The sequence below is a fragment of the Podarcis bocagei genome (assembly GCF_964188305.1).
Source record: "Podarcis bocagei genome assembly, chromosome: 15".
Lineage (NCBI taxonomy): Eukaryota > Metazoa > Chordata > Lepidosauria > Squamata > Lacertidae > Podarcis > Podarcis bocagei.
In genome coordinates this window covers 42,414,150-42,441,924 of record NC_138141.1, presented here as the reverse complement: position 1 = coordinate 42,441,924, position 27,775 = coordinate 42,414,150, and the positions used below count along the sequence as shown (strand labels likewise).

General features: G+C 45.0%; 1 protein-coding gene across 1 annotated transcript in view; it reads left to right on the top strand.

Annotated features, from left to right (window-relative positions):
* GDPD1 (glycerophosphodiester phosphodiesterase domain containing 1) overlaps positions 1-27,330 on the top strand; it is a 30,566-nt gene extending 3,236 nt beyond the window's left edge. The window contains exons 2-10 of the mRNA XM_081172200.1: positions 8,244-8,286; positions 18,171-18,306; positions 20,244-20,289; positions 20,584-20,702; positions 20,978-21,067; positions 21,808-21,941; positions 22,883-22,942; positions 24,809-24,860; positions 26,736-27,330. Coding sequence (XP_081028326.1) covers positions 8,244-8,286; positions 18,171-18,306; positions 20,244-20,289; positions 20,584-20,702; positions 20,978-21,067; positions 21,808-21,941; positions 22,883-22,942; positions 24,809-24,860; positions 26,736-26,882 — 827 coding nt within the window. The 3' untranslated portion in view covers positions 26,883-27,330. The remainder of the gene's footprint in view (positions 1-8,243; positions 8,287-18,170; positions 18,307-20,243; positions 20,290-20,583; positions 20,703-20,977; positions 21,068-21,807; positions 21,942-22,882; positions 22,943-24,808; positions 24,861-26,735) is intronic.
* The last annotated feature ends 445 nt before the right edge of the window (positions 27,331-27,775 follow it).

Genomic DNA, 27,775 nt, shown 5'->3' with positions numbered 1-27,775 from the left:
GCAGACTGGAGGTGGACAAATGTTGTTTCCATCTTTAAAAGGGGTGTGGGAGAACAACAAAAAGTTCAGTGGTTCTCAGTGTGTGTGGCATACCCAAACTAACAAAATGAATTTCAGCAGGGACAAATGTAAGGTTCTACACTTAGGAAGGAATAAGAAGCTGTGCAAATATAAGATGGGGGACACCTGTGAATAGGATCTAGGGGTCTTAATAGACCACAAGCTGAACACAAGTCAGCAGAGTGATGCAGCAGCAAAAAAAAGCTAATGCTATTTTAGGCTGCATCAGCAGAAGTATGGTGTCCCCATCATACTAGTCCTGTTCTGTTCTGCCTTGGTCCATTCTGCCTTGGAGTCTGTCAAATTCTAGGCACTACAATTTAATAAGGACATTTACAATCTGGAATGTCTGCAGGGGAGGGTATCCAAGATAATAATGGGTCTGGAAACGAAGACTTATGAGGAATGGTTGATGGAACTGGGTATGTTTAGTAAAGAGGATACTGAGATATGATAGCCATCTTCAAATATCGTAAGGGGCTATCACATGGAAGGTGGATCAAACTTGTTTTCTTCTGCTCTGGAGGGTAGGACCCAAACTAATGGATTCATGTTACAAGAGAAGAGATTCTGACTAAACACCAGGAAGAATTTATTGACAGTGGAACAGACTCCCACAAGAGGGGTGGACTCTCCTTCCTTGAAGGTTTTAAAGCAGAGGTTGAATTCATGTGTGATCTGGTAGAGATGCCTGCATTGCAGGGAGTTGGATTAGATGACCCTCAGAGTTCCTTCCAATGCTACAGTTCTATGCTTCTAATCCAGAAGCTTTTAAATGAATGGATGAGGGCATATAAGCAATCACAGAACCTGCAGTCCAGTCCTGAGCTGTTAATACCTGCCTTGCACTCTGAACTGAGGCTGCTTTCTGCGTGATGAAGCTTCCCAAGAGTAAACCTCCATCAGCGCATTCCATGAAGATTATCCTGCAAAGCTAATGCCTTCCACTCCTATTGTGCAAAAGTAAGATGTGTGACCAAACAAAGTTGTGACCTTCAGTTGAAGTGGGATACTTGCCTTGTTTGAACTGGTTCTTGTTTTGTCCCTGAAGAGGCTGGCCAGACCAAGGCTGTTTTCTGCAAGAATTAGCTTTAAGTACAGATGTTTAAGTACAGCTGTGTGCAAGGATGATCAGGATTTTTCAGCTCCATCAAAAGAATTTAGGCATCTGGATGACAAGATCCTTGTCACCTTTTCCTTGCTCCATTCACCTGCTTATACTACTTCCATTTGCTGCCTTACATGCATCCCCTAAGGGACGCGGGTGGCGCTGTGGGTTAAACCAATCCCTGTGATGGGGTGAGCTCCCGTTGCTCGGTCCCTGCTCCTGCCAACCTAGCAGTTCGAAAGCATGTCAAAGTGCAAGTAGATAAATAGGTACCGCTCTGGCGGGAAGGTAAATGGTATTTCCGTGCGCTGCTCTGGCTCGCCAGAAGCAGCTCAGTCATGCTGGCCACGTGACCTGGAAGCTGTACGCCTGCTTCCTCGGCCAATAAAGTGAGATGAGCGCCGCAACCCCAGAGTCGGCCATGACTGGACCTAATGGTCAGGGGTCCCTTTACCTTTTACCTATGCATCCCCTAGACCTGGAATATAACTAGAACTCACCAGGTTAAGACTCTCTCCCACCTCTATAAAATCTTTCTCTGTTGCATCCTTGTGTTCGTTTGCTGGTTGTCATCACAGAAGAATTGACCCTTTCCTCACCTCTGCTCCTCCATCAAGCTGTAATCTCTCCTTTCGTTTTTGTCTTCCATTATTTAGATTTTTAATGCTCTCTGGGCAGGGATACTGGTTCTTCACAGGGGCAGGGAGAAAAGGGAGGCTTTCTTATTTGTGTTGGGTCAATGCCTTCTGTCCTGATGAATGTGATGTGCCTTGTTTTAAGGCCCTTTTAATCTTTCTAGCTGCTGGCTGTACTGTTACCTGCCATATAAAAGCCACCTTGTTTGCTGCCTCCCATCTAATTCAGAAATCAAACTCTGCCTCATCCTGAGCATCAACATGAATGCTTCAAGTTGTCTCAGTTTACAAGCCTTCATAGAACTTCCTCATCTATTATTAGTAGACAGAGCTGCATTAAGAAACTGCTTGTTCTGGAAGATGAGTAACTGAGCTCTCAGATACTCTTATTCCAGAGCCCTGAATCTCCCATCCCTGAGTGGATGAGCTTTCTTTTTTACTTGTGCTACACAATATGCTTTCTACTGAGTAGATTTGAATGAACGATGCTTGCAGAGGTTCAGTACCAGAGCTGCCAAACATGCAAATATGAGGCCTTTGTTTGGTCTGTTGAAAAGTGAGCTTGTTTAATCAGGAATGGTTTTATTCTTATTGTTATTGCTGTAATATTTATTTGATGTTTTACCTGCCTTTTTACTATCAGGTCCCACGGCAGGTTACAAGTGATCAAAAAGTCAGTAATATATAAAATTAAAAAGACTTTAAAACAAATTGCACTTAACAGGCATAGGTTGGGTACCAAAAATATATATCTTAGATGTCAAAGGCCAATGTAAAGAAGTGTGTTTTCAGAATACAGCAGAAACTGTATAATGAAAGTGTCAGGCGCACCTCTGTGGGTAAGGAATTCCACAATGTAGGAGTTGCCTCTTCTGGGCCACCACCATTCCAAACTTCTGAGGGTGATTGAACGTCCAAGATCTGCTGATGTTAACATCCAAGAGGGTCTGTAGGGAAAGAGGCAGTCTTTCGAATATTTGGGGCCTAAGTCATTTAAAGCTTTGAACACTAATGTGAGCACCTTGGATTGGGCCTGGATTGGGCCTTGAACTGGCAACCAACTATATTAGCCCTACTGGGCATCTACATGCACCTGTGTTTTCAAGTGGTGGATACAGTAAGCTCTTTGGCCCCTGTTCATGTTGAACCGTAAGGCTGCTCCATTTGCTCAAGATACAGGTCATAGATAAGTAGTGATGGCTCTCTTCCACATTGGGTTGTTAAGAGTTGGTTTAAGATGCTAAGTTGAAATTAGATCAGATCTAAAACCACTCATTGCACACTTTCATTGACTTGCGTAGGATTTGCCCCCATGCGGCACATATTGTGGTATAATCATTCTTTTACATTTCCCCTTCCAGGGAACCGATTCTAAAGACCTTCTGTCCCAGGATAACAAAGCGATATAGGCTTGCCTTGAGAGTGTCTGGCACTTATCTAGGTCACATTTCATCAGAGTTAAATTACATAGAGGTAAGAAGATCAGGCACTAATGCACCTGAATCTTCTGCAAGCTGCGCTGGTCCTCTGACTTAAACTCACTTTGTAATGTGGGATTCCAGGTTTCATCCTCAGCTGGCTGATACAACTCAGTTCTCTGACATGTGGAAATAAAAGGCCAACTTTGTTCATGTTTGTTCCCCAAACGTGCTTTTTATTTCTTACAAAGGGCTGATGTGATAAAGTGACTTAAGAGACACTGCTAAGAACCTAAGAAACCCTGACCTGTAAAAGAATCTGCCTTGTGCTTCTTTTCCACCTAGCCCAGTTTCTCTCTCACACACACACACACACACACACACACACACACACCGACTGGCACAGGATTCTCTGGGTTTCTCGGAGAAAGTGATTTTTCTTATTGCTTACTACTGAGCCCTTCAGGTAGAACTAGGGTGGGCATGTAGAGAATTGCAGTCTTCTCTGAATATGTACTAGTATGTATAATCAGCCTTATACAATGTGGTTATAATGGTTCCTTTATTGCATCCTTCCCCAACCTCTGTCCCTTCATATCAGCCTCACTTTGCATGGCCAACGGTCAGGGAAGATTTTCTTTCTTTCTGAAAATAATGATATACCACTATTGATAAAATAAAATCAAGAGTAGTTTGCTACAGTTATGCATAAAACCACACAGTAAACAAACATAGAAAATGTTAAAATAAAAAATCAACCAACTAATATGGAAATATGTTGTTGTTGTTGTTTAGTCGTATCCACCTCTTCGTGACCCCCTGGACCAGAGCATGCCAGGCACTCCTGTCTTCCACTGCCTCCTGCAGTTTGGTCAAACTCATGCTGGTAGCTTCGAGAACACTGTCCAACCATCTCGTCCTCTGTCGTCCCCTTCTCCTTGTGCCCTCCATCTTTCCCAACATCGGGGTCTTTTCCAGGGAGTCTTCTCTTCTCATGAGGTGGCCAAAGTATTGGAGCCTCAGCTTCAGGATCTGTCCTTCCAGTGAGCACTCAGGGCTGATTTCCTTCAGAATGGAGAGGTTTGATCTTCTTGCAGTCCATGGGACTCTCAAGAGTCTCCTCCAGCACCATAATTCAAAAGCATCCATTCTTCTGCAATCAGCCTTCTTTATGGTCCAGCTCTCACTTCCATACATCACTACTGGGAAAACCATGGCTTTAACTATACGGACCTTTGTTGGCAAGGTGATGTCTCTGCTTTTTAAGATGCTGTCTAGGTTTGCCATCGCCTTTCTCCCAAGGAGCAGGCGTCTTTTAATTTCGTGACTGCTGTCACCTTCTGCAGTGATCATGGAGCCCAAGAAAGTAAAATCTCTCACTGCCTCCATTTCTTCCCCTTCTGTTTGCCAGGAGGTGATGGGCCCAGTGGCCATGATCTTTGTTTTTTTTTGAAAGATGTACAGTTCTCTTAATTGCCTGTATAAGCCTGATGCATGCATTAGAAAAGTTTGCAGCAGGTGTTGAAAAGCAGACACAACGCCTGCTGAATCTCTGTTGGCAAAATATTCCACAACACTGGACCGATGATACTAAGGACTCTGGTACAGTGATACCTTTGGTTACAAACTTAATTTGTTCCGGAGGTCCATTCTTAACCTGAAACCGTTTTTAACCTGAGGTACCACTTTAGCTAATGGAGCCTGCTGCTGCGCTGCTGCCGTACTATTTCTGTTCTCATCCTGAGGTAAAGTTCTTAACCCCAGGTACTACTTCTGGGTTAGTGGAGTCTGTAACCCGAAGTGTTTGTAACCCGAGGTACCACTGTACTTGTAGCTGTTAATTGGGCCTTTCCAACTCAATTGATGATCTCAGTGATCAAGCTGGGATATTAGGGGTTCAGCCAACCCCTGAGGTACCCTGAAGCTAATTTGTTCAGGACTTTAATACAAAGACCTTGAGCCTGGCTTGGTAGCAGACAGACAGCCAGGGCAGATGCTTTAACAATGGTGTCACATGTTTTCAGCCAAATAGCAGCCTGGTATCCCGAATTCTTCACTAGCTGGAACTTCCAAACCAGACCCAAGAGGAGCCCTGCATGGTGGGAGCTGTAGTTCAACAACATATGGAACACAAAAGGTTGTGGGAGACTGATCTCATAATGTATGATATTTTAGTGTTTTTTGGTTTCTCTGGAAGCCGCCCAGAGTGGCTGGGGAAACAAATAATAAATTATTATTATTATTATTATTATTATTATAGATGAAGTACTGTGCTAAGTTGTGTCTCTTACTTTGTAGAAGTACGTTGGGCAGTTGGCACATGTTTTGTCCAGCTGTTTCGTAGTCCAACTTTCTGTTTCCAAAAGTGGTTGACTACGATCACTTATTGCTTGCCCTCGTCATCTGAAAATTGGAGGAATAATGTCTCTGAATATGGAGGCTTTATGATGTACTAGTTTGACTAACACTTTTAAAAAGCCATCTAAGGCAGAAGCAATCATTACCTCTTCTAGTAAAGATTTCCATATTTTAATTAGAGAGAAGTTTGCCTCACTCCACACCCAACCAAGGGCTTTAATGTGGATCAGATCTCAGAGTCAATGGTTGCTTAATTCTGGCGCTCAGATCATATAGCTGAAAACATAACTACATAATCAAGTATTTAGAGTCTTCTGTTTATTTTTCCATTGTAATTTTGCTAATTCCTCCATTGCACTGTGTGAGCACAGCAAAGGTAGAAATGGTAATTAGTAAGGGGAAAACATGACTGTTCCGTAGAAGTTGAGTGTGGTGATATTTATGTGTGCTTGAGCCACTTAACAAGATGTGTTAATATAGTAATTAGATGAACAACTAAGTGGGCAGGTGGCCATGCTAATATGTTGCAGCAGAAACCTTGATGGTGCATTGAAGACACAGATTCCCCCCCCCCCCAACCCAGGTGGATTAGAGTGCTGTTCATCAAATCCAATAATTTTTATTTAAGATACTTATATCCAGCCTTTCAGGGCAAAACCCTCCAAAGGCAGCTTATAAAATTTAATTAGCTACATATACCAAACAGGTATATGCGCATTCAAATAATTTTGCAGTATAATCTTCCTTTTATGCACCTATCTGTGATCCATACTTCCCCTGTCCAACAAAATTGCCCCCATGCCATATACCAAGGACAGTCAGCATGGTGCCCTCCGCATGCTTTGGACTTGAACTCCCATCAGCCCCAGGCGGCATGGCCAATGGTCAGGGATTATGGGAGTTGTTGTCCACAACATTTGGAAGGGCATCATGTTGCGTACGCCTTCCTTATGTCTCTCCACCCTGCGCACCAACCATCCCACCTTGGACGGTCTGAAGTCTTAGTCTGTACAACTTTCATTCTAATAATAGAAAGGTTTCAGAATTACAAGCAGTACATCATATCAGGTGTGGTTGTCATCTTTTTGTCCTGTTCCCTAAAGATTTTCACATCTATGTGGCAGGCTGTCATTCAGCAGGTGTGGATCTGTACCAAGGCGTGATGGAGAGGTACCTGGCTTATTCCTTTCCTGTTAATGAGCCCGGACTTCCTCTTCCTCACCCTGTTCTGCCTTTATAGAATCAGCAGGAAGAAGGAAGGTGGCAAACCCAGAATTGGCCACTTAATATGGGGCTCCCTACCTTCCACCCTGCCGTTCCCAATGGGTACCAGCCGCCAGCGTTTAAAGAATGAGAACAGGGATTGTTACGATGGGGTTTCCTTGCAGAACTTGCCTGGTAACACCAGAGTTCGTAGCTTATATTTTCTCTTTCTCTGTTGAGGAGGTGGAGCTGATGCATTTGCTTCCTGATTTAACAGGCGTTTGGTATGTTTAAGCTGAGCGTGACCTATGAACTGTATCCTTAAGGAGGAAGGGCAGTGAGCACATGCGTTAGTGAGTGGGTGAGGGTAAATAAGCTTTGAATCTCCTTACGGTTCTAAATGTTAGGGGACCATGGTTAAATTGTACTTTTTTCACTTTTCAAATGCCTCTGAAGAGTGGTTATGCTTGACACATACGCCGGAAGATATCTCAGTAGATCAGACTTTTTGAGAGAGGAAGAAGAAGGATGGAATGGCAACTGTGTGCTAAAGCCTGTTCCTTAACCCACTGCAGTGTCTGTTTGCAGACAGTTTCGCACACAATACATTTTGTCTAGGATCTCTATTGAAAACAGCTGGTGCACAGCTGTACGTTGTATTAACAAACATTGTACATTCAAGATGTTGGAGGTAAGAGTTCTGAGTTGCTGCATGGAGTGCATATTAAGTGGCTTTAAACTGGCATCGACCCCACACAGCTTTGCACCCACATTCACTCACTTACCGCAGTCCTTGGCAAGAATCTGTGTCAGACTCATGCCTCTCAACTTGGCACTTACTGTGCAGTGAAACTGGGTCCTTAAGGATAAAGAAGGAAAGACAAAGAACTTTTTGTTGGAGCACAGTAGTATAGGCGATTGAGTTTGTTGCAAGTGCTACTTAGATGTCTGGCCAGTTTTGATAGCATTAAATCCATTTAGCAATGGCAGATGGAAGCAGCTTTCTCAAAGTTGCGCCATTTCTGTCACTGGTTTTAAGTCTGTGTTATGCATCCCTGTTTCATTATATATATATTTTCCTGTGAGGTGAAACTAGGCACTATTCTCCCTTTTGGTGAGCCAAGCAAACCATACAATTCATGAAATACCTTTAAAATATTATTTTATTATTTTATATTCCACTTGATGCCAAAATAGGCTTCCTGTGGTTTGCAACATATGAAGAACTGTTCCACTAGCGTTAAAATATAAACATCCATTCAGTACAAACCTCAAAATGCACAATAAAACAATCCAGCCACTAAAACAGGAGTATCTTCAAAACAGGTGCAAAGAGTTCCTGTTTAGTAGTTTTTGAATTCACAAAATTCGCCTAGCTCCCTTGCAGCTCTTAAAACATGCAGCCATGATTATAAGCCAAGTGGTTGCTGTTTCCTTTAAAATGCTGTTTTTTCCCTACAGGAGCTGGAGAGAATCTGGAAAATACCATGGCAGCCTTTCGCCAGTGAGTATCACGATTTTTATCATCAGTATTTGCTTACACAGAGAGTTGGCACATGTGCATCTCTAGTGGCACAGTGGGTCTGGCTGTTAACCAGAACGCTGGTGGTTTGAGTCCACCCAGGGATGGCTGTGGGCAGGGTTCCTGCATTGCAGGGGGTTGGACTAGATGACCCCCGGGGTCTCTTCCAACTCTACAGTTCTATGCTTCTATGATTTGTTTACACAGCCAGTTGTTCTTGGACAATAGCACTTGGATTAGCTTCAGTCCAATCTATTCCAGTATTTGAGAGGTAATCAGCAGAGACCCCCTGAGGCTCTTGTCTTGCTTATAAATTATCTCCATAAAAATGTTCAGGTTAGGCAATAGGCTTATTCATTTGACCTTTCCCTGAGCTACAGAAATGTGGGTGGCATTCCTCATTTCCTGCAGGTGGCATTCCACATTCCCTGCAAGCATTCGGTTTCCTTTGAAGGATCTGTGTGTCTGAAATACTTTAGCGTTTCCTTTCATGTGTCAACAAGAGCTGCTGTTTGCAAAGGACATAATGTCATCCTCCCTTCTATTAACTTCTCTTGAGAAAGGAAGCCATCCAGCACGTGGGGTTGGCTTTTCCAGGTCAGGGAGGCAGGTTTAAGCTGGAGGAGAAGCTTCTCCCTTCAGCTCCCCACCTACCTTCCAAGGTATCTTTTCACTTTTGTAGTGGCAGACTGATGTCTTGTGGGCTCTGTGTTGTCAAGGTGTCTCCTTCCTTCCACAAGCAAAACAGATGAGAGAGAGGATTCTCTTGCTTTCCTGGCCAGCTTCCATCTGTAGTGGGAGGGCCCTCCCCCAAAAAAGAAAAGAGTAATAGCTGTAAATCTAGGAACCCCTAGAACAGATTTAGAGGGCATGCAGTGAAAGAGGAAGACCAGTTGCACAAACACGAACCTTTGCATCGACGGAACACATTAATTGAATTCCAGCCAATGGATTTTCTCTTTAATATTTTGGAAAGTAATACGTGATGGAGGGAATACTGGTATGCAAGTTGTGGCTTGCCCAAGATTGCTTGCTTAAGAATAACAAATTTGAGAGTAGAACCCAGGAGAAAAGCTTCTGTTTCCTTCAAACCAAAACATAAAACTGCCTTCCAGTGCTGGCTTTTCAACAGAGCTGAAGCCCTGAACACAGAAGGTCACTGTTGTGAAAGTTAGTTTAATACGTTTGTGTTACTTCTTGGCCTTGAGGCTGGGAATGCCGTGCAGAAGTTTGCCGTGTTCTTTAAAAGCTTTCCTATGGGGGCCTTCTGGCCACATGGATACACATTGGAAAAAAGCTACAGCAGAGGGCAGTGAGAAGAGGCACCTGTTCAGTGGGCTAAAGTTATCAGATGTTCCTTGCAGTCTGCTGCAAGGGTCACAGAGAAATAAAGGTCAGTGTATTTCCTATTTGCCAGCGAGAGCTTTGGCTTCTGAAACAAAATAAATCCAGGGTGGGTGGGTGGGTGTATATCTGCACCTGCAATTAAATATATGAATGTCAAAGCTTGTATTTCATAGACAATATCCCTGGATTAATGAACCTTTTAGTAAGAGGACACCCAGCCTTTCAACAGAGGTGCCACAAGTGGCTGCAGTCTGGGGCAGGGGAAAGTGATCCATGCAAGCTTGATTGTGGCAGAGTCAGACCTGCGTGGCAACTAGCCCTCTCCCTAGTACTGGGCTAATGGTTGCCTAATATCCCAATGGTTTTAGAGGCAAAACACACAGGGCACACAGACTGCATATGTTCTATAGCACATACTAATCAGATGATGGGGACAGACTGCTGCCAGCAGATCAGTGTGGTGTGTGTCCTGATTTGAGCAAGGGCTGAAGAATCAGCAGAATTGGCGCTGTGATGTGGAATCCCTAGAGGTACAAAGTGATTAAAAAATATTCGTCTATGCAGATCAGGGACTCAGGTGCACGTCTCCAGGGACTACAATCTCCTTTTGCCAAGAAGAACAGACGCCATGAAAAGCAAACACATTCAGTTATCACATGTGAAAGAGGTGTACTGAAATCAAGCTTGGAACCGCAGTGGGTCTTGCGGCAGCTTGAAGGCTAGCAAATATATTGTGGCATAAGCTGTAGTGGGCCATAGTCCCCTTCAGCAGATGCATTAAGTGTAAGCCTAAATTGTCATGGTGCACCAAAACCAAACGCAGTTAAACCTGCAGTTAAACATATCTCTCCCATATCAGTCTCTACAGCCACAGCAGGCGCTGTAACTCTCCAGCAGTTTGACTTCACCCCTGAAGGCACACTCTTCCACTGTATCCCAAGACAGATGGATGCCAACAACAGCAATCACTGAGTTGGCAGTCCAGTGTGGTGCAGTGGTTAGAGTGCTGCACTAAGTCTTGGATGACCAGGGTTCAAGTCCCCACTCAGTGGGTGATCTTGGGACAGTCAGTCAAGCTCAGCCTAGCCTACCTCACAGGGTTGTTGTAAGGAGAATATGAGGACAGGGTGAGTATATATACCACCTGGAACTCATTGGGATGTGGATGGCGCTGTGGTCTAAACCCCTTTTGGGCTTGCCAATCAGAATGTCAGCAGTTCAAATCCGCACTACAGGATGAGCTCCCATTGCTCTGTCCCAGCTTCTGCCAACCTAGCAGTTCGAAAGCATACCAGTGCAAGTAGATAAATAGGTACCACTGCGGCGGGAAGGTAAATGGCATTTATATGAGATCTGGGACTCGTCACGGTCCTCCGTATGCCAGTAGTAGTTTAGTCATGCTGGCCACATGACCTGGAAAGCTGTCTGTGGACAAACACCGTCTCTCTTGGCCTGAAAAGCAAGATGAGCACTGCACCCCATAGTTACCTTTGCCTGGACTTAACCAACCAGGGTCCTTTACCTTATCATTTGAGGAAATGCAGGATGGAAATGGGATAAATGAAATAAATTCCAGTGCTTAAAAACTTGCACCAACTGCCCATATGTTGCCAGGTCAGATTCATTGTCCTTGTATAGTGGAACCTTGGTTTTCGAACATAATCCAGAAGTCCGTTCGACTTCCGAAATGTTCAAAAACCGAGGATCAAAGAGCTGTCAGCAAGTTCAGTGGGGGAAAATGAGAAATGTTTGGCAGCCGAGACATGTGAAAACCAAGGTTTGACCGTATTAGTTTATAAGGCCCATAATAACTTTGGTCCAGGATATCTTATGGGCCATCTGGATCCTTGACATTCCTGTTGGTCATCCCTCATGGCTCAGATGCATGGCTCTTAACTGCTAGAAGTCCCAGGGCTGTTTTGCAACCTACACGCTTTCCAGTAAATTCATTAAAGCTGCTAGGTATTCCTTCAAGACTGCCTTGAAATGTGTGGGCTGTGGATTTCAGCATTAATTTCAGAATCAATAACGTGTTGGATTTGCCTCCCCCCTCCCTCGCATCCAATTACTCTTTGCAAAATGGCAAATTACTACAGATTTCTCAGTGGGGAACCAGAAGGAACCACACATTCCTTCTTTGTGAGGGAGTTGTGATTATAACCCAGGAATTGATTCAGGTTTTTTAAGTCTTTCTTTGTACTTAGTAGTATTATCACAGCTAGTACTGTACACTTTCTTCCAAAGTGCTAGGCATTGTCAGAATTTTCCTAGCTTGAACAAGGCTGTTGAAAAGGGCCACGGGCAATGCTAATCTCCATGGCAGCTGAACGTGATGGTTTTAACACAACAAAGTTTCCCCTCTTCTCTTTAGCTCTGCTAAAGCAGACCTTGGAAGGAGGTTCTTTCGATTTCATAAAGATTGTGGTGAAGGCTGGCTTTATTTAAATAATGAAGTGTCAGGGTGTGCCTTTCTAATTGCTTGCGAACTCTCTTGCTTTTGGTAAATTGTTGGCTATTATTTTTGGCATTTCAGTTCCCTCTGAACCCTACAATCCCCTCTTCCTGCCATATGTATTTATTAGTATTAGTAGTATTAATTGCATTTGCAAGCCACCTTCCCCGAAAAGCTCAAGGTGGCGTACCTGCTTCTCCCCTTCATTGAATCCCCACAACAACCCTGTGAGGTAGGTTAGGCCGAGAGGCAGTGACTGGCCCAAGGTCACCCAGTGAGTTTGGTAGTAGATTGGGGATTTTCAACCCTGGTCTCCCAGGTCCTAGTCCAGCACTCAAGCCACTGCACCACACTGGTTTGCCAACTCAGGATTACACTCAATGGATTGTGGGCCCGCAAAAGTTTATGCCATAATAAATTTCTTAGCCTTTAAGGTGCCACAAGGCTCTTTGTGGTTTTATCATGTGCACTTTTCTCACATTCAATAGCAACTGTGCTTCCTTTCCTTTGGGGTCTGTTCTTCATTGGAGAAGGAGGTTGCTGTCACTGGATCTGTGTCCCTGAACCTCATAGATGAAACTGGGAAGAGTATTCTTTATTACTTTCTACCTCTAGGGATTCCGCAGCACAGAACCAATTTTGGTGGCTCTTCAAGCCCTCATTCAAATCAGAACATGCTCCCTGCGAAGCCACCAGCCGAGATGAGCGTTTAGAGTCTTCCATAGGTTTATTGTGTTGTGTTTGGGCCACGAATGCAAGAGTTTAACATTACACAACAACTTCGTTTAATTAAGCACTCAACCAAGATAGTCAAGGGAGCTATCGTCTTCTTGGGCTGGGTGGCTTCAGTGCTCCCTTTACGGTTCTGAGGCAGGAGCTCATTAGTGCCTTTATTGGGACCTGTGGGAAACAAAGTGAAGACTTTGGTCAGTCGGATGTTTTGCACAAACACAGTGTCTCAAATGAAGGCGAGACTCCAGGGTGCAAAGTTTTCCCTGTTTGCATATTTTGTCTGACGTGCGTAGAACATTGTAGTGTTGATGCTTATCAGCCACTACACACTGGTTACCAGAGTGGTTTAGCAGCATTTTTTAAAAAAAGAAAGGTTTGTCAGCATTTTTAAAAACAGCTTTATCACACCAAGCATGTATGGGTCTGATTTCAACAAGCTAGCCAGCGCATTGACCCTTTTAGCTTACTTCTTGCACTTTTATCCTGCCTTCTAAGCAGCTCAGAGTGGCGTGCTTGGGGTTTATCCCCATACATCCTCACAGCAGCCCTGTCGGGGTAGGCTAGGTTGAACGGGAAGATACTGTGACTGCCTTAGGGTCACCCAGCAAGGAGGGATTTAGCCTTGATGTAGCACTCCTGATCACTGATGCCAAGCAGTGCATCTTGTATGCCTTATTTATAGGTGGAAAATAAACTATTCAGAACCCTTGTTTCAAGTCCTTGGAGAACCAGTATGTAAATGGTCAGTAGCTATTGGTGCATCACATTTTCCTACTAATTCTGAGGCTAGTGTGAAAAAAAGTTCCCCCCACCCCTTCACTAGCATGCAATCTACAGTGGTACCTTGGGTTACAGGCGCTTCAGGTTACAGACGCTTCATGCTACAGACTCCACTAACCCAGAAATAGTACCTCGGGTTAAGAACTTTGTTTCAGGATGAGAACAGAAATCACGTTCTGGTGGCGCGATAGCAGCAGGAGGCTCCATTAGCTAAAGTGGTACCTCAGGTTTCAGAATGAATTAAGTTCTTAACCTGAGGTACCACTGTAATGTCAAGAAGTGGGGCACAGTGAATATATATATATATATATATATATATATATATATATATATATATATATATATATGCAGGTTTTGGTGTCTTCGGGTGTCTTCCCGTGTAAGAGTTGGGGTGTCTAGGCGACGTTTCGACGAGGTCTCACTCGTCATCTTCAGGCTGGTGCTTTCGGCTTCTTGTTACTAGAACAGAGCAGGGTCTCAGTGTTTGAGTTCCTATAAATACTGTTGAGGGGGTGTGGTGTATAGCCTCCAACGTTCTGGGCAGAGAGGAAGTTCCCAAGTTCTCTGCCCAGAACGTTGGAGGCTATACACCACACCCCCTCAACAGTATTTATAGGAACTCAAACACTGAGACCCTGCTCTGTTCTAGTAACAAGAAGCCGAAAGCACCAGCCTGAAGATGACGAGTGAGACCTCGTCGAAACGTCGCCTAGACACCCCAACTCTTACACGGGAAGACACCCGAAGACACCAAAACCTGCATTCCTGTACCCGTGAAAATCTACGAAAGCATATATATATATATATATATATATGCTTTCGTAGATTTTCACGGGTACAAGAATGCAGGTTTTGGTGTCTTCGGGTGTCTTCCCGTGTAAGAGTTGGGGTGTCTAGGCGACGTTTCGACGAGGTCTCACTCGTCATCTTCAGGCTGGTGCTTTCGGCTTCTTGTTACTGGAACAGAGCAAGATCTCAGTGTTTGAGTTCCTATAAATACTGTTGAGGGGGTGTGGTGTATGGCCTCCAACGTTCTGGGCAGAGAGGAAGTTCCCAGGTTAGTGTGCCTTTTCTTCTTTTGTTCATTAATTACTTGAGGGATATCTTGAGTGATTTCTTGAGTGATAATCTGAGTACCACTTAGGAGGGTCATTAGGTGTGGATTAGTTGCTAAAGCTTTCGTGTCTTGACCTCTTGAGCTTGTGAAGAGTTTTTCTGAGAAGATGGCTGTACTGCACTTAGTTGTGCTCTGGCTTGGCTTCGTGTATAGGGGCGAGCTGTGGTTTTGTGCCCTGTGTCAGCCAGATCTGTGTAGGGATTGCAGGGGGGTGCAGCATCCGGAGGTGCCACTATGGTTTGGCTACTGGATGGTGTCTGTAATTTATCTGTGGAGAGGGTCTGGGTTTGGGTCTGGTGTGGTTGATTGGAGATGGCGTTCTGTGTGCTTCTGGTTCTGGTGTCGGTTTTTGTGGGGAGGGCTATTTTCCAGATGTCTGGCAGGCGGGACGTATCGTCACGCTTGTTCATGTTGTGAGGGTGTTTCTCTATCTCGATGGCTTCCATGATTATTCTCTTGTGGTGGTGTTCCATGTTAAAGAGCAATTTGGAATCTGAAAAATTAATTTCGTGTCCTGTTTCTTTCATGTGTTGGTAAAGAGAGGAAGTTTTTTCTTCTTTTTTGACGGCATTCTTGTGTTCTGCGATACGTGCATTTATTCGTCTGTTTGTTTGTCCAATGTACGTGGCTGGGCAGACTTTGCAGGGTATTTCATAGACCCCTTGGTTTTCTAACTGGATTTTATCTTTGGGGTTTCTGAGGATATTGCCTATTTTTTGGTTGGTGCAAAAGGCTGTTTTGATATTGTGTTTATGGAGGATTTTGCTAATTTTATCTGTAGTGCCCTTGATATAAGGAAGGAGGGCCATGCCATTGTTTTCTTCTGTGTCTTGGTTTTTGGGGGGTGTTTCTTTTTGGATTAGCTTCGTAACCCTGTTTTGCTGGTATCCGTTGGCGATTAACACATTTGAGAGATTCTGTAACTCAGTTGTCAAGTGGTCTTTGTCAGCCAGGCGTTTGGTTCTGGAGATGAGAGTCTTGGCTACGGAGTTTATTTGAGCAGGGTGGTGGTGTGATTGTGCATGTAAGTAGCGGTTGGTGTGTGTTTTTTTCCGGTAGATAGTGTGTCCTAGGGAGCCATCAGGTTTTTTGTAGATTAGGACGTCAAGGAAGGGAAGTTGGTTGTTGGCTTCTATTTCCATAGTGAATTGTATTTTGGGAGACACCAGAACCAGAAGCACACAGAACCGACACCAGAACCAGAAGCACACAGAACGCCATCTCCAATCAACCACACCAGACCCAAACCCAGACCCTCTCCACAGATAAATTACAGACACCATCCAGTAGCCAAACCATAGTGGCACCTCCGGATGCTGCACCCCCCTGCAATCCCTACACAGATCTGGCTGACACAGGGCACAAAACCACAGCTCGCCCCTATACACGAAGCCAAGCCAGAGCACAACTAAGTGCAGTACAGCCATCTTCTCAGAAAAACTCTTCACAAGCTCAAGAGGTCAAGACACGAAAGCTTTAGCAACTAATCCACACCTAATGACCCTCCTAAGTGGTACTCAGATTATCACTCAAGAAATCACTCAAGATATCCCTCAAGTAATTAATGAACAAAAGAAGAAAAGGCACACTAACCTGGGAACTTCCTCTCTGCCCAGAACGTTGGAGGCCATACACCACACCCCCTCAACAGTATTTATAGGAACTCAAACACTGAGATCTTGCTCTGTTCCAGTAACAAGAAGCCGAAAGCACCAGCCTGAAGATGACGAGTGAGACCTCGTCGAAACGTCGCCTAGACACCCCAACTCTTACACGGGAAGACACCCGAAGACACCAAAACCTGCATATATATATATATATATATATATATATATATATATATATATTCCTGGAGGCTTAAAAAAAGCTTTTGCATTCTGCTTTTCTCTACCTTTCAGAATTGTCAGAAATATCAAAGTGTGTGTCATTATGTTAAAATCCACCCACCGAAACCGTTGTTTTTTTTAAATGTGGCAGACACAGCAGGGCTTCTGGAGAGGCTGGAGGAGCATCTTTGGTTTCAAACAACAGCAGCCCGCTGCATTGCAGATCCTACATCATTCGCAGGCCACGGACAGAGAGAAATACTCTCTGCTGAATTAATTCTAATGCACAGGACTGTTGGAGAATAATGGATAAAAAGTTAGGTTACTGTGGCCCCTGGTGGCAGAAAGATGTACCGCAGCCTGAATAAAAATGTCCCATGATGCCAGGGCTCCATGACATTTTCAGCCAGATCTGGAAATTTTAAGCAAGTGCTGTAGGCATCACCCCCTCTGGCTATTTTTCTAGCCCTTGGACAGCCCCCTGCTATGAGGGAAGCATGTGCCCGTGCACCGTGCACACTTTTGCTTTCTCTAGGGATCTGGGTAAACGTGAGATCCAGAGGAATTAAACAGACCCTGGAAAAGAACATAGAGGTGAGAGAGGAAGTGGGAAAGAGTGTCACTCTTTCAGCCTCCTCTTTCATCTCCATGTACTTTTTGAGGGAGGAAAGGTAGCGGCCCTCACCACATCATGACCGAGGGGGCAGTGGGCGGGAGGCTTGGAGGCTTTGCAGGCACCACTGCAATCATGGGTGTTTCGCTGACAACCCCTGGGTTATGCAGATGTCTAGAGAACTGAGGCAGTTTCCCTCTTTAGGGAAGTTTTTTTTAATATTTCATGTTTTATTATGGTTTTATATAAGTTGCAAGCCCCCCAGAGTGGCTGGGGTAACCCATTCAGATGGGTGGGACACAAATAATCACCCATCTGTGTCTATCTAAACATTCAATTTGTGCAGGTGGCCTAAGAGTTGCGGTTGTACATTTTGAGGCTGAAAAGCTCCCTGCACTGTGGTTTAAAAGGAGAAAGGAAAGGACTCATTTGGATGGATTTCCCCCTAAATTGATTTTTGAATTCTGAAGTTATTGTTATTCATGTTTTATACTGTATTTTATGCTGTTTTTTGTTGCATCAATTAAGTGTTTTAAATTTGTTGTTAGCCGCCCTGAGCCCTGTTTTCTGAACCAGGAAGGGTGGGGTATAAATAAAATTATTATTATTCATAATTATTCATAATTATTTTTATTATTTTCACTCTCTGGTAGCACTTGTGCAGTATATAGCAATAAAATGCTCGCATTGTACTCTGCAAGACTTGTAGAGCTATATAGCATAGAGAAGGGGGCGGGAAGAGAAATGAGATATTTATCTTCTCTTTCTCTCGCCTCTCCTGAAACGCCTCCCTTGCCTGTCAGGCCTGGAGCAGGAACCCTGAGGTTCCTGCTCCAGTCTGGCTGGAGCTCTGTTCTGCCTCAGAACTGCAGGCGACATGGACCTACGGTGGGGCTGAAACCTAAGCTGCGTATTTTTTAAAGGTTCAGGATACTTCTCTCCATGCTGCCACCCCTCCCTCCAAAAATAAAGAAGCTCAAGTTTGCTTTCTGCCTTCAGTGCAGTTGACGTTGGGACCGATATGCTGGAACTTGACTGCCACCTGACGAAGGATGAGCAAGTCGTTGTGTCTCATGACGAGAATCTGAAACGGTCGACCGGGGTCGATGTCAATATATCAGACCTCGAATACTCGGTAAGTTGAAATAAGCACCCTCTTCTTTCCTCCACTGCTTAATTTCCCAACTGGGTGCACTCCATAGGTCATCAGACTCCAACTCCCTGCAGTCTGGGGTTGGTTTGTTTACACGATTTATGTGCTACTGAATTGATGGCAAAACTCGATGCTGTTTGCATACAAATCATGGGACTCATAGTACAAAAGGTCTATAAGGCTGCCTGTAAGACTTAGAAAAGAGTTAATAATGTGCTTAAGTATTCTAAATATAGAAAAATGGTGCAGAAGGTCATATCCGCAGTCCTGCAGATCTCCCCTGCTGAGGCTTGCAGCTTGCTGAAGTAGCTAAGAAGGCTGGTAATGGAAACGCCCATTTGAAAAACTCACATCAGGCTCTGATATTATAAAACGCAACACAGTGGTGGGGAACCTCTGGCCCAGGGGTCAAATGTGACCCTCTAGCTCCCTCTGTCTAGCCTTCTGAACTCTCCATACCCCTTCCCTGGCCTTGCTCTGCACCTCAGACATTTTTGCCCGGCTGCAATGTTGATCATGCCTCTTGCTTTTCTGGATGGAGAGTAGAGAGGGGTGTGTGGAAATGTGTGTGTAAAACTAGCCTACTGTACAAAAGTAAGATCTGCGTTAGTAGCTCTGCTCACTTTTGCCTCTGGCTGCACCACCAGTTGGCATGTGGTCCTTGGAAGGTTCCCTGAAGGGAACCTGGCCCTCAGGCTACGAAAGGTTCCCTACCCCTGATTTAATGGGAAAGCAAATGTGGGGTTCCTTCAGTGGTGGAAATGGATTGTACGTTTTTCTGGAGCTCCATAACAGTAACCCTGGTATTTCTTGTCTCCCTGGATGCTCTGCAGTGGTCTCCTTGTTTCAGGATCTTTCTGTTGTGCTTCCTCTTAAGCTGATTGGCTGAGGCGCAGAGGGATCCCAGCACTCAGCTGAGCAAGGCCCCATACTCTTCCTCTAGGAAAAAAGCACTGTATTTAACTGATTAGTTCTTCTATTTAAAAGTCAATTTCTAGCCTAATCTTCTGCAAATTTGTTTCTGTATGTTTAATAAAATTTTTCCCCTCATCCTCGCCGCGGGATCACATTCACCCGGTGCTATACCAGCTGCACTGGCTCCCGGTGGAGTACAGGATCAGGTTTAAGGTGCTGGTTTTAACCTTTAAAGCCCTCCACAGCCTAGGACCCTCGTACCTCTCCTGGTATGTCCCACGGAGGACCTTACGGTCTTCAAACAAAAACACCTTGGAGGTCCCAGGCCACAGAGAGGTTAGGCTGGCCTCAACCAGAGCCAGGGCCTTTTCAGCCGTGGCCCCAATCTGGTGGAACGCTCTGTCACAAGAGACTAGGGGACTGCGGGACTTGACATCTTTCCACAGGGCCTGCAAGACAGAGCTGTTCCACCAGGCCTTTGGCCAAGGCACAGTCTGACCCCCTCCCCTTTGGTAATCCTCACAGAACTCTAGCCCAATGGTTGCCCTTAATTTGATTTTAACTGATTTTAGAATGAATTGATTTTAGAATACTGTGTTACCTTTATTGTTGTTAGCCACTCTGAGCCCGGCTTCAGATGGGGAGGGCAGGATATAAATAAAATTTTATTTATTTATTTATTTATTATTATTATTATTATTATTATTATTATTATTATTATTATTATTATTTATTATTATTTACTTCCTTCAGAATAAGACCAAAAATTCTTTCTCTGCAAAGATTACTCTTGTTCCTGAGACTTAGAAATAAATTCCAGATAACTCTTCCCTAGATATTTCTTTCCAGAGCACCTGATGTGTAAGGTCTGAGAGGTTGAAACAAGGCTGTCTCTGGGTGATGATGATGATGATGATGATGATGATGATGCTCAATCAGTTTGTGTAAATCGGCATCTGTGTGAAGTAAACACATCCATGTCTTTTTTATTTATTTATTTAAAGGAACTCCCACCGTACCTCTGCAGATTGGATGTAACGTTCCAGAAAGGTAATATTTGGAAGACCTTACCACTTTTGAATTTTTTATTTTATTTTTTTTTGTTCATGGCATTGTTGGGTTTCTGTACCTGAACTTTATGTCATTGGAAGTTGCTGCCAGCCAGTGTAGGCAGTGCTGAGCTGGGTGGACCCGGTGGCGTGACAGCCGCTTCATATGTTAACCCAGCACCAAATCAGCTTTGTTGCCATGTAACATGTGAAACAACTCTAGCTCTCCCCATTACAAATGATGGCAGCCTGCGAGTGTCCCCAGCAGCAACCAAATTCTGCTTGTGTCCATCAGAGTGCCATTGCGAAGGTGAAGACAAGCGCATCCCTCTCCTGAAAGAGGTATTTGAGGACTTCCCCCACACTCCTGTCAACATAGACATCAAAGTGAACAATGACGTACTGATTAAAAAGGTGAGACCCCACCCCACCCCAGTCTGGTTCCTCTCAAAAGTCCATTTGTGTATTTCATCAAACTGGGAGAACATTGGCTGACCCTGGTCCTGCTAGCTAGGGATGATGGGAGTTGTAGTCCAGTAACAGCTGGAGACCGAAGTTTGGGAAACCCTCATCTAGAGAAATAATACAATGACTTGAGGACTGAGAAATAACATTAAAGAAACTGCCCCATTGTGTAATTGCCACAAACAAAAAAAACAGCAGCCCCTCTGTGTTCATATTGATCTCAGGTCTCAGAGTTGGTGAGCCATTACAAGCGAGAACATCTGACCGTTTGGGGCAACGTCAGTCATGAGATAGTTGAAAAGTGTCACAAAGAGGTAAGCGGCCAGCATTTCATCCTGATAAACTTTCCCCTGTCAACGCTTTTCTCCTGTCCTTCCTCAAGGCCACGTACAGAGTTATTCCTCCCCCCACCTTGCATTTTATCCACACAACAACCCTGTGAGGTAGGGTGGGCTGAGAGAGATTGTGAGTGCCCCAAGATCACCCACTGAAATCCGTGGCTGAAAGGGGATTTGAAACTAGGACTCCTGCTCAGATGCTCTAGCAACTTTTAATACTGTACATGTCCCCCACCTTGGGGCCATGTGGTAAAGGCTAGGTTGTAAATGCACCTAACGTACCGGCCTTAAAGGTAAAGGGACTCCTGACCATTAGGTCCACTCGTGGCCGACTCTGGGGTTGCGGCGCTCATCTCGCTTTCTTGGCCGAGGGAGCTTCCAGGTACAGCTTCCGGGTCATGTGGCCAGCATGACTAAGCCACTTCTGGCGAACCAAAGCAGCGCACGGAAACGCCATTTACCTTCCCGCCAGAGCGGTCCCTATTTATCTACTTGCACTTTGACGTGCTTTCAAACTGCTAGGTTGGCAGGAGCTGGGACCGAGCAACGGGAGCTCACCCTGTTGCGGGGATTCGAACCGCCGACCTTCTGATTGGCAAGTCCTAGGCTCTGTGGTTTAACCCACAGTGCCACCTGCGTCCTTGTACTGGCCTTAGTTGTGCATTAAACCTGCTGTGTTTGTGCCTTATTTTATCTCTCACTTTCTCTTTCTCCAGAACGCCCACATCCCTATCCTCTTCTGCTTGCGACGTGTCCTGCTCCTCCTCGGCCTGTTCTATACTGGCCTTCTGCCTTTCTTTCCCATCCTGGAGGAGTTCTTGGAGATTCCTATGCCTTCCATCATTCTCAAGTAAGTTGCTTGTTTTGCGGTGGTGCTAGCAGCACAGCAGAGCGAAGCTCACCTGGTTCCTCAGAGCTCTTGCAGAAACAGAAGGAAGCTGCCTTAAAACAAGTCAAATGATTTGACTTCTCTAGGCCAGTGTTGCCTACTCTGAAGAAAAGGTTCTGGAGTTTGGGATTTTTTAGTTTAGAGAAAAGGCAAGTAAAAGGAATTTTATGAAATTCCTACCCTTGTTCTATGGTGTCTCTCAGAAGTCTTTGGTTGCTTTTTTATTTAATAAGAAAAAGAAACGCTCAATTCTTATGATCTGTGCATAAATCAGGCACATTTATTTCTGTTGCTTTTACAGAATTACACCATTCAGTTCTTAATGCTTGAGTAATTTAGTTTTTCTACTTGTAAACTGTTTAAAGACCTATTTTTTGCTTACGAGTTACATAATGAACTGCTGTTATTACTCTGTATAAGCTAATTTCTTGTTAAGCACAGAAGGGGCAAGAAGCTAACACAAAGGTTTGCCCCTAGCTTTTGGGGGGAAATCTCATTCATCCACCCTTGACTTCTGAGAGAGAAGGGCTAGAAACCCGTATAGGGCTGTGGGTGTGCTCCTTGCACCAGCAGGAATGATAGTAAAAGGGATCCGGGCTTCTCTGTATGTTTTTGAAAGGGTGGTTCTTGCATTCCAATTTCCTACATTTTTCATGTTGAAACTGTGTTGCAACAGGGCCTTGTGGCCTTTCTCAGGCTCTGAGTGCATCTTCCAAGCCGCTTGGCATTGAAGCCCAACAAGCTCGATATTTGTGCTACACTCAGCGTGGAACAACACGAGCCCTCCTGGGACTGCTGCTGTCGCCGAGACCATTGTGATCCCTTTTCTGTTTTCCCAGTTGCTAACAGCATGTATTAAAATGGCAGTCCTGTAAACAGAAGTTCTTCTCTTCTCTTCTTAGGTTGAAAGAATCAGAGAAGATCTCAAGGAGCCAGCGGTTTACCATATGGCTTACTGACGCGTAAGGCTACCTTTTCTCCTCAGCCCTTTGCCATAGTGCCATCATTCTCCTCTAGAGCAGAAGCCTCACCCCTCTCCCCGAATGCAGTGCTTCAAAAGGAGTAACACCTCTTAGGGCCTGTTTTCAAACGTTATCTCCAACTCTTCCCCTGATCCCACTACTCTTGCTGTTTGGGCTTCCCAGTGCTTCCCACAGCTCTATATCCCAAATGGTCGGGCTCTTTGCATAATATAATATCATATCATATCATAATAATTTATTATTTGTACCCCTCCCATCTGGCTGGGTTTCCCCAGCCACTCTGGGCGGCTTCCAACAAAGATTAAAAATCCATTAAAATGTCACACATTAAAAACTTCCCTGAACAGGGCTGCCTTCAGATGTCTTCTAAATGTCAGGTAGTTGTTCTCTTTGACATCTGAGGGGAGGGCGTTTCACAGGGCGGGTGCCACTACCGAGAAGGCCCTCTGCCTGGTTCCCTGTAACCTCACTTCTCGCAATGAGGGAACCACCAGAAGGCCCTCGGCGCTGGACCTCATATCAGGCATTAGGCATATTCAAGTCTCCCGTGAGCCCAGAACACCCACCTCTGAATTTTTCAGTGCCTCCCTCCAACTAGCCTCCACTGGTGGGTTATTCTTTCTTTTTGCTGCATCTTGACATCCTCTGGTACCTGTGCAGAGGTCTTGTAGAATTACCTGACCCCTCCTTCCCAAGGCGGTTGCCTGTTTGTTGCTCTAGCCTTGCTACCTCCCGGTTAGCAGGCACAGCCAGACATGCCACAGGGGCATATCTTGCTGATAATGTACAAAGTGCTGCTTTGGGGAGGAGCCAAAACTCAGTGGCAGAGGACATGTTTTTCAGGCAGAGAATCTCAGTTGCACCCCCTTAGAAGGATCAGGAAGCAGGTGTGAGAAAGAAGTTGCTTCGCCTGGTGAACCTCTCCCAGTCAGAGTAGACAAAGCTGGGCTTAAACACACCCGAGGCCTGGTAGATAATAAAGCCCATCCTGTTTACCCATACTTTTAAAATCATCAGATTATGGCTGCATTCAGACAACACTTTATTCCATCTTCCCAATGTTTCCTTACTGGTCAATTTCTACCTTCTATGTGATCTTTCACACATTGGAAAAGCCGCTTCAGGAAATCTAGTGGAATCTAGCGGAGGCTTGGCACTCATTTCTGTGTTAATTTGTTGGGGGGAGGGGAACGGATCTGTTTGCAGCCTCATAAACTTGAGAATTCATGTTGTAATTTTACATGCTGACATTTGGGGCAGTATTCCAGCTGCATGCAATTCCAGCATGCACTTCTCTCCTGCCGTTTAAAATTTAGCAGAACGTGGCAATTTTATCAATCAAAGAGCCACAGTTCCATAACTCAACAGGTGCCTCGGTTTGAAAGGAACATTAGAAGACATAACAGTGCTAGCGTAATAGCCAGTAAAACTAACACAATAAACCGCACGTCTAAGTGCAGCTTGTTTTGCATTAATTTGTCGGATGCCTGGAGTGCTAGTTTAGTGGAAAGGGAGGTATAGCTACACACACACACACACACACACTGGTACCTCAGGTTAAGTTCTTAATTCGTTCCGGAGGTCCGTTCTTAGCCTGAAACTGTTCTTAATCTGAAGCACCACTTTAGCTAATGGGGCCTCCTGCTGCTGCCGCGCCGCCAGAGCACAATTTCTGTTCTCATCCTGAAGCAAAGTTCTTAACCTGAAGCACTATTTCTGGGTTAGCAGAGTCTGTAACCTGAAGCGTATGTAACCCGAGGTACCACTGTATATATATATGTATGTATATGTATATATCACACCTTTGTTAGACATGTCAATGATCTTACTATCCTGTCGTTGCAGATTGTTAATGAGGAAAGCATTATTTGACCACCTCACTGCTCGAGGAATTCAGGTACGGTGTAACACAGATCTTCTGAAATTTTGTGTGGGAGCTGCTCTGTTCTGTTCCCATCTCCAACTAACCTCAGAAAAGTGTGACGTAAACAACACATTAAAGAACTTGGCATGTGTTAAGTGGGATCCCACATAGTTCACACAAGCGCTACATTGACTCCCACCTCTGCTCAACCTGTAGCCAGGGTGGGGAGCCTTCTTGCCTCCTTGGGCCATATCGGGATCAGCCTTGAGTGCTGAATTTGACAGCTGGGTGGCGCCTTCCACCTGTCAGTCACTTGATGTCACATTGGAACTTCAAAGCACCTTGCAAAGTACTGCTAAGAGGAAGTTTTTCCCCCTCCCATTTTAGCAGGAGAGTCTGTGCGAACCCCTTCCTTACTGGATCTCCTTACTGCATGGAATCCTGCCAAACTGAGCACAATTTAACCCCTGCTCATCAGCTGATAGGCAGAAGTTGAATCCTGCTCAGTTTGGCTGTGCACCCCTGTTCCCTGTGATAGGAGCACAGCTGATGCAGGATTTAACCCCACTTTCCCACCCGTCAGATGACTTTTCAAGCAGGGAGGCATGGGGGACATGGCCTGGCAGGCCCAAAAATTGACCTCTGCTGGCCAGAGGTCTCCCACCCCTGCTTTCTGGGATTCTAAGGAAAGCCAGTACGGACATCCTCTTTCTGATGTGCTCCTGATGCTTCGAAAGTGACTTATCTGATGCCAAAAGATACTTAACTCCTTCTGACTGACCTAGTACCTGAGCTAGTGACTTCCAGCTCACATTATACTAGCTTTGATCAGCCTGTATGCACAGCCACCACAGAGCATGCCTGTACACTGGAGATCATGCTTCTGGTCCTCATGACAGGAGGGCTGGCTGTTGTTTTTCAACTTACGGGAAACATGGATGGGCAGCATTGCTTGACTTTCTCACCTCTGGACAAGCTTTATGCTTCATGCTCGTGTCTTGATCCTCCGGTCTTTCTTCTTCTTCCCTCCCTCCCCACCCAAAAGCCGAGGGCAAAGGGAAAGAAGCTTGTAGAAATCAACATGCTTTTTTATTCCCCAGCATCTCCCCTTGGGGCTAGGAAATGCTGCCTCCCAGGAGAGCTGCATCCACTCAGTGTGGACAATACTGAGCTAGTTGGAACATTGGTCTGGCTCAGCAGAAAGCAGCTCTCTGTGTTTTTACCTTATTATAAATGTTAACTATATTTGAGTTGTTTTTAATTCTCTTTTTCCACCGTCTTTTATTTGGGTGTGGGTGGGAGAGAGAGAGAGAGAGAGAAAGAGAAAGAGAAAGAGAAAGAGAAAGAGAAAGAGAGAACCACTTAGAGGTTTACAATCAGGCAGTATATGAATTCTGTTAAATAAAAATTAAAAAGTGGGTGACAAGACTAATGAAGGATGAATGTTAGCAAATTCCAGCATTCCTGCTTAGGTTTAGTTTCAGCTGAGGCCTTAGCCCATGGATAGGCAAATTAAGGCCCAGGGGCCGGATCCGGACCAGTTGCCTCCTAAATTCAGCCCGCGGACAGTCCGGGAATCAGTGTGTTTTTACATGAGTAGAATGTGTCCTTTTATTTAAAATGCATCTCTGGGTTATTTGTGGGGCCTGCCTGGTGTTTTTACATGAGTAGAATGTGTGCTTTTATTTAAAATGCATCTCTTGGTTATTTGTGGGGCATAGGAATTCGTTCATATATTTTTTTCCAAAATCTAGTCCGGCCCCCCACAAGGTCTGAGGGACAGTGGACCAGCCCCCTGCTGAAAAAGTTTGCTGACCCCTGTGACTTAGCCAAAAGCAGCCATAGGCAAAAGTTGTATTGGGAGGCATTATCAGTCACACATCCATTGTGTGCCTTCTCTCCCTCCAGGTGTATATCTGGGTCCTCAACGAAGACGAGGAGTACCAGCGAGCGTTCGATTTGGGCGCGACGGGCGTGATGACGGATTACCCCACGAAGCTGAAGAACTTTTTGCACACCTACACGCCTGGGCAGCAGAAAGACAAGGAAGGGTAGTTCTTGCAAAGAGGAAGGGGGGAGAGTACACAATCCCCGGACAGCACCAAGCCAAGGAGGAGGAGCAGCAGCACCCCCCCCCCCAACACACCGGCACCCTCCTGCCTGAACTTTTCAGTGACATGCGCTCACCCGACAATGAGACGTAGACGCAGCTGGGTTTTATTACCTCATTCTTAAGTCATTACACCTCTTAGAGATTGCACACAGCTATATTTATTTTAAAATGTAAGCAGCATAGTTGTTATGTAAATAGCTTGATGGGCGGGCGTTGCACCCTGGTCCGACGAGACGTCTCTAGGAAGGAACCTGCCGACAGGGTGATTCCTAGAGGTGGTAGGTGTAACTTAACCGTATTCGTTGCTAGCTCAGATTCCACCAAGTTTGCACATGGAAAACATTCCAGCGGGACACTTTTTAAAAAATAATAATAATAACAATAATTTTACTTTGTTGCCTACTCTGTGTAAAATGTTCTTAGTGGACTGGCTGACGCGGCCGTAATTGTCACGTTTTCTTAGTGAGGCAGAAAGAGGAAAAGAAGAAAGAGCTGGAAAAACGGACAAGCTGGACTTTACGCTCTGCTAAAAGCCCCTGTCTGACATCCATGTTTTATTTGCTGAGGACAACTTTGAAGAGGGGGTGATGAACTGTTCCCCGGTGGCTACTCCCCCACCACCCAAATCCGGTAGGCTGCTTCAAGCGCTGTTTGACGGCAGACACTCTTTGCTCCATGCGCCATTCCTGCCTCTTGAGCAGGCTATCTGGCCACAGCAAATCTTGGCCAGGGAACGGCCAGTCCTCTAGCATAACTCATGAAAGTTAGCCTTCTTTTATGGTGTGTGTGTGTGTCCAACAGCGAACCCTAAAACTAGCAATAGTGCTGTTTGTAT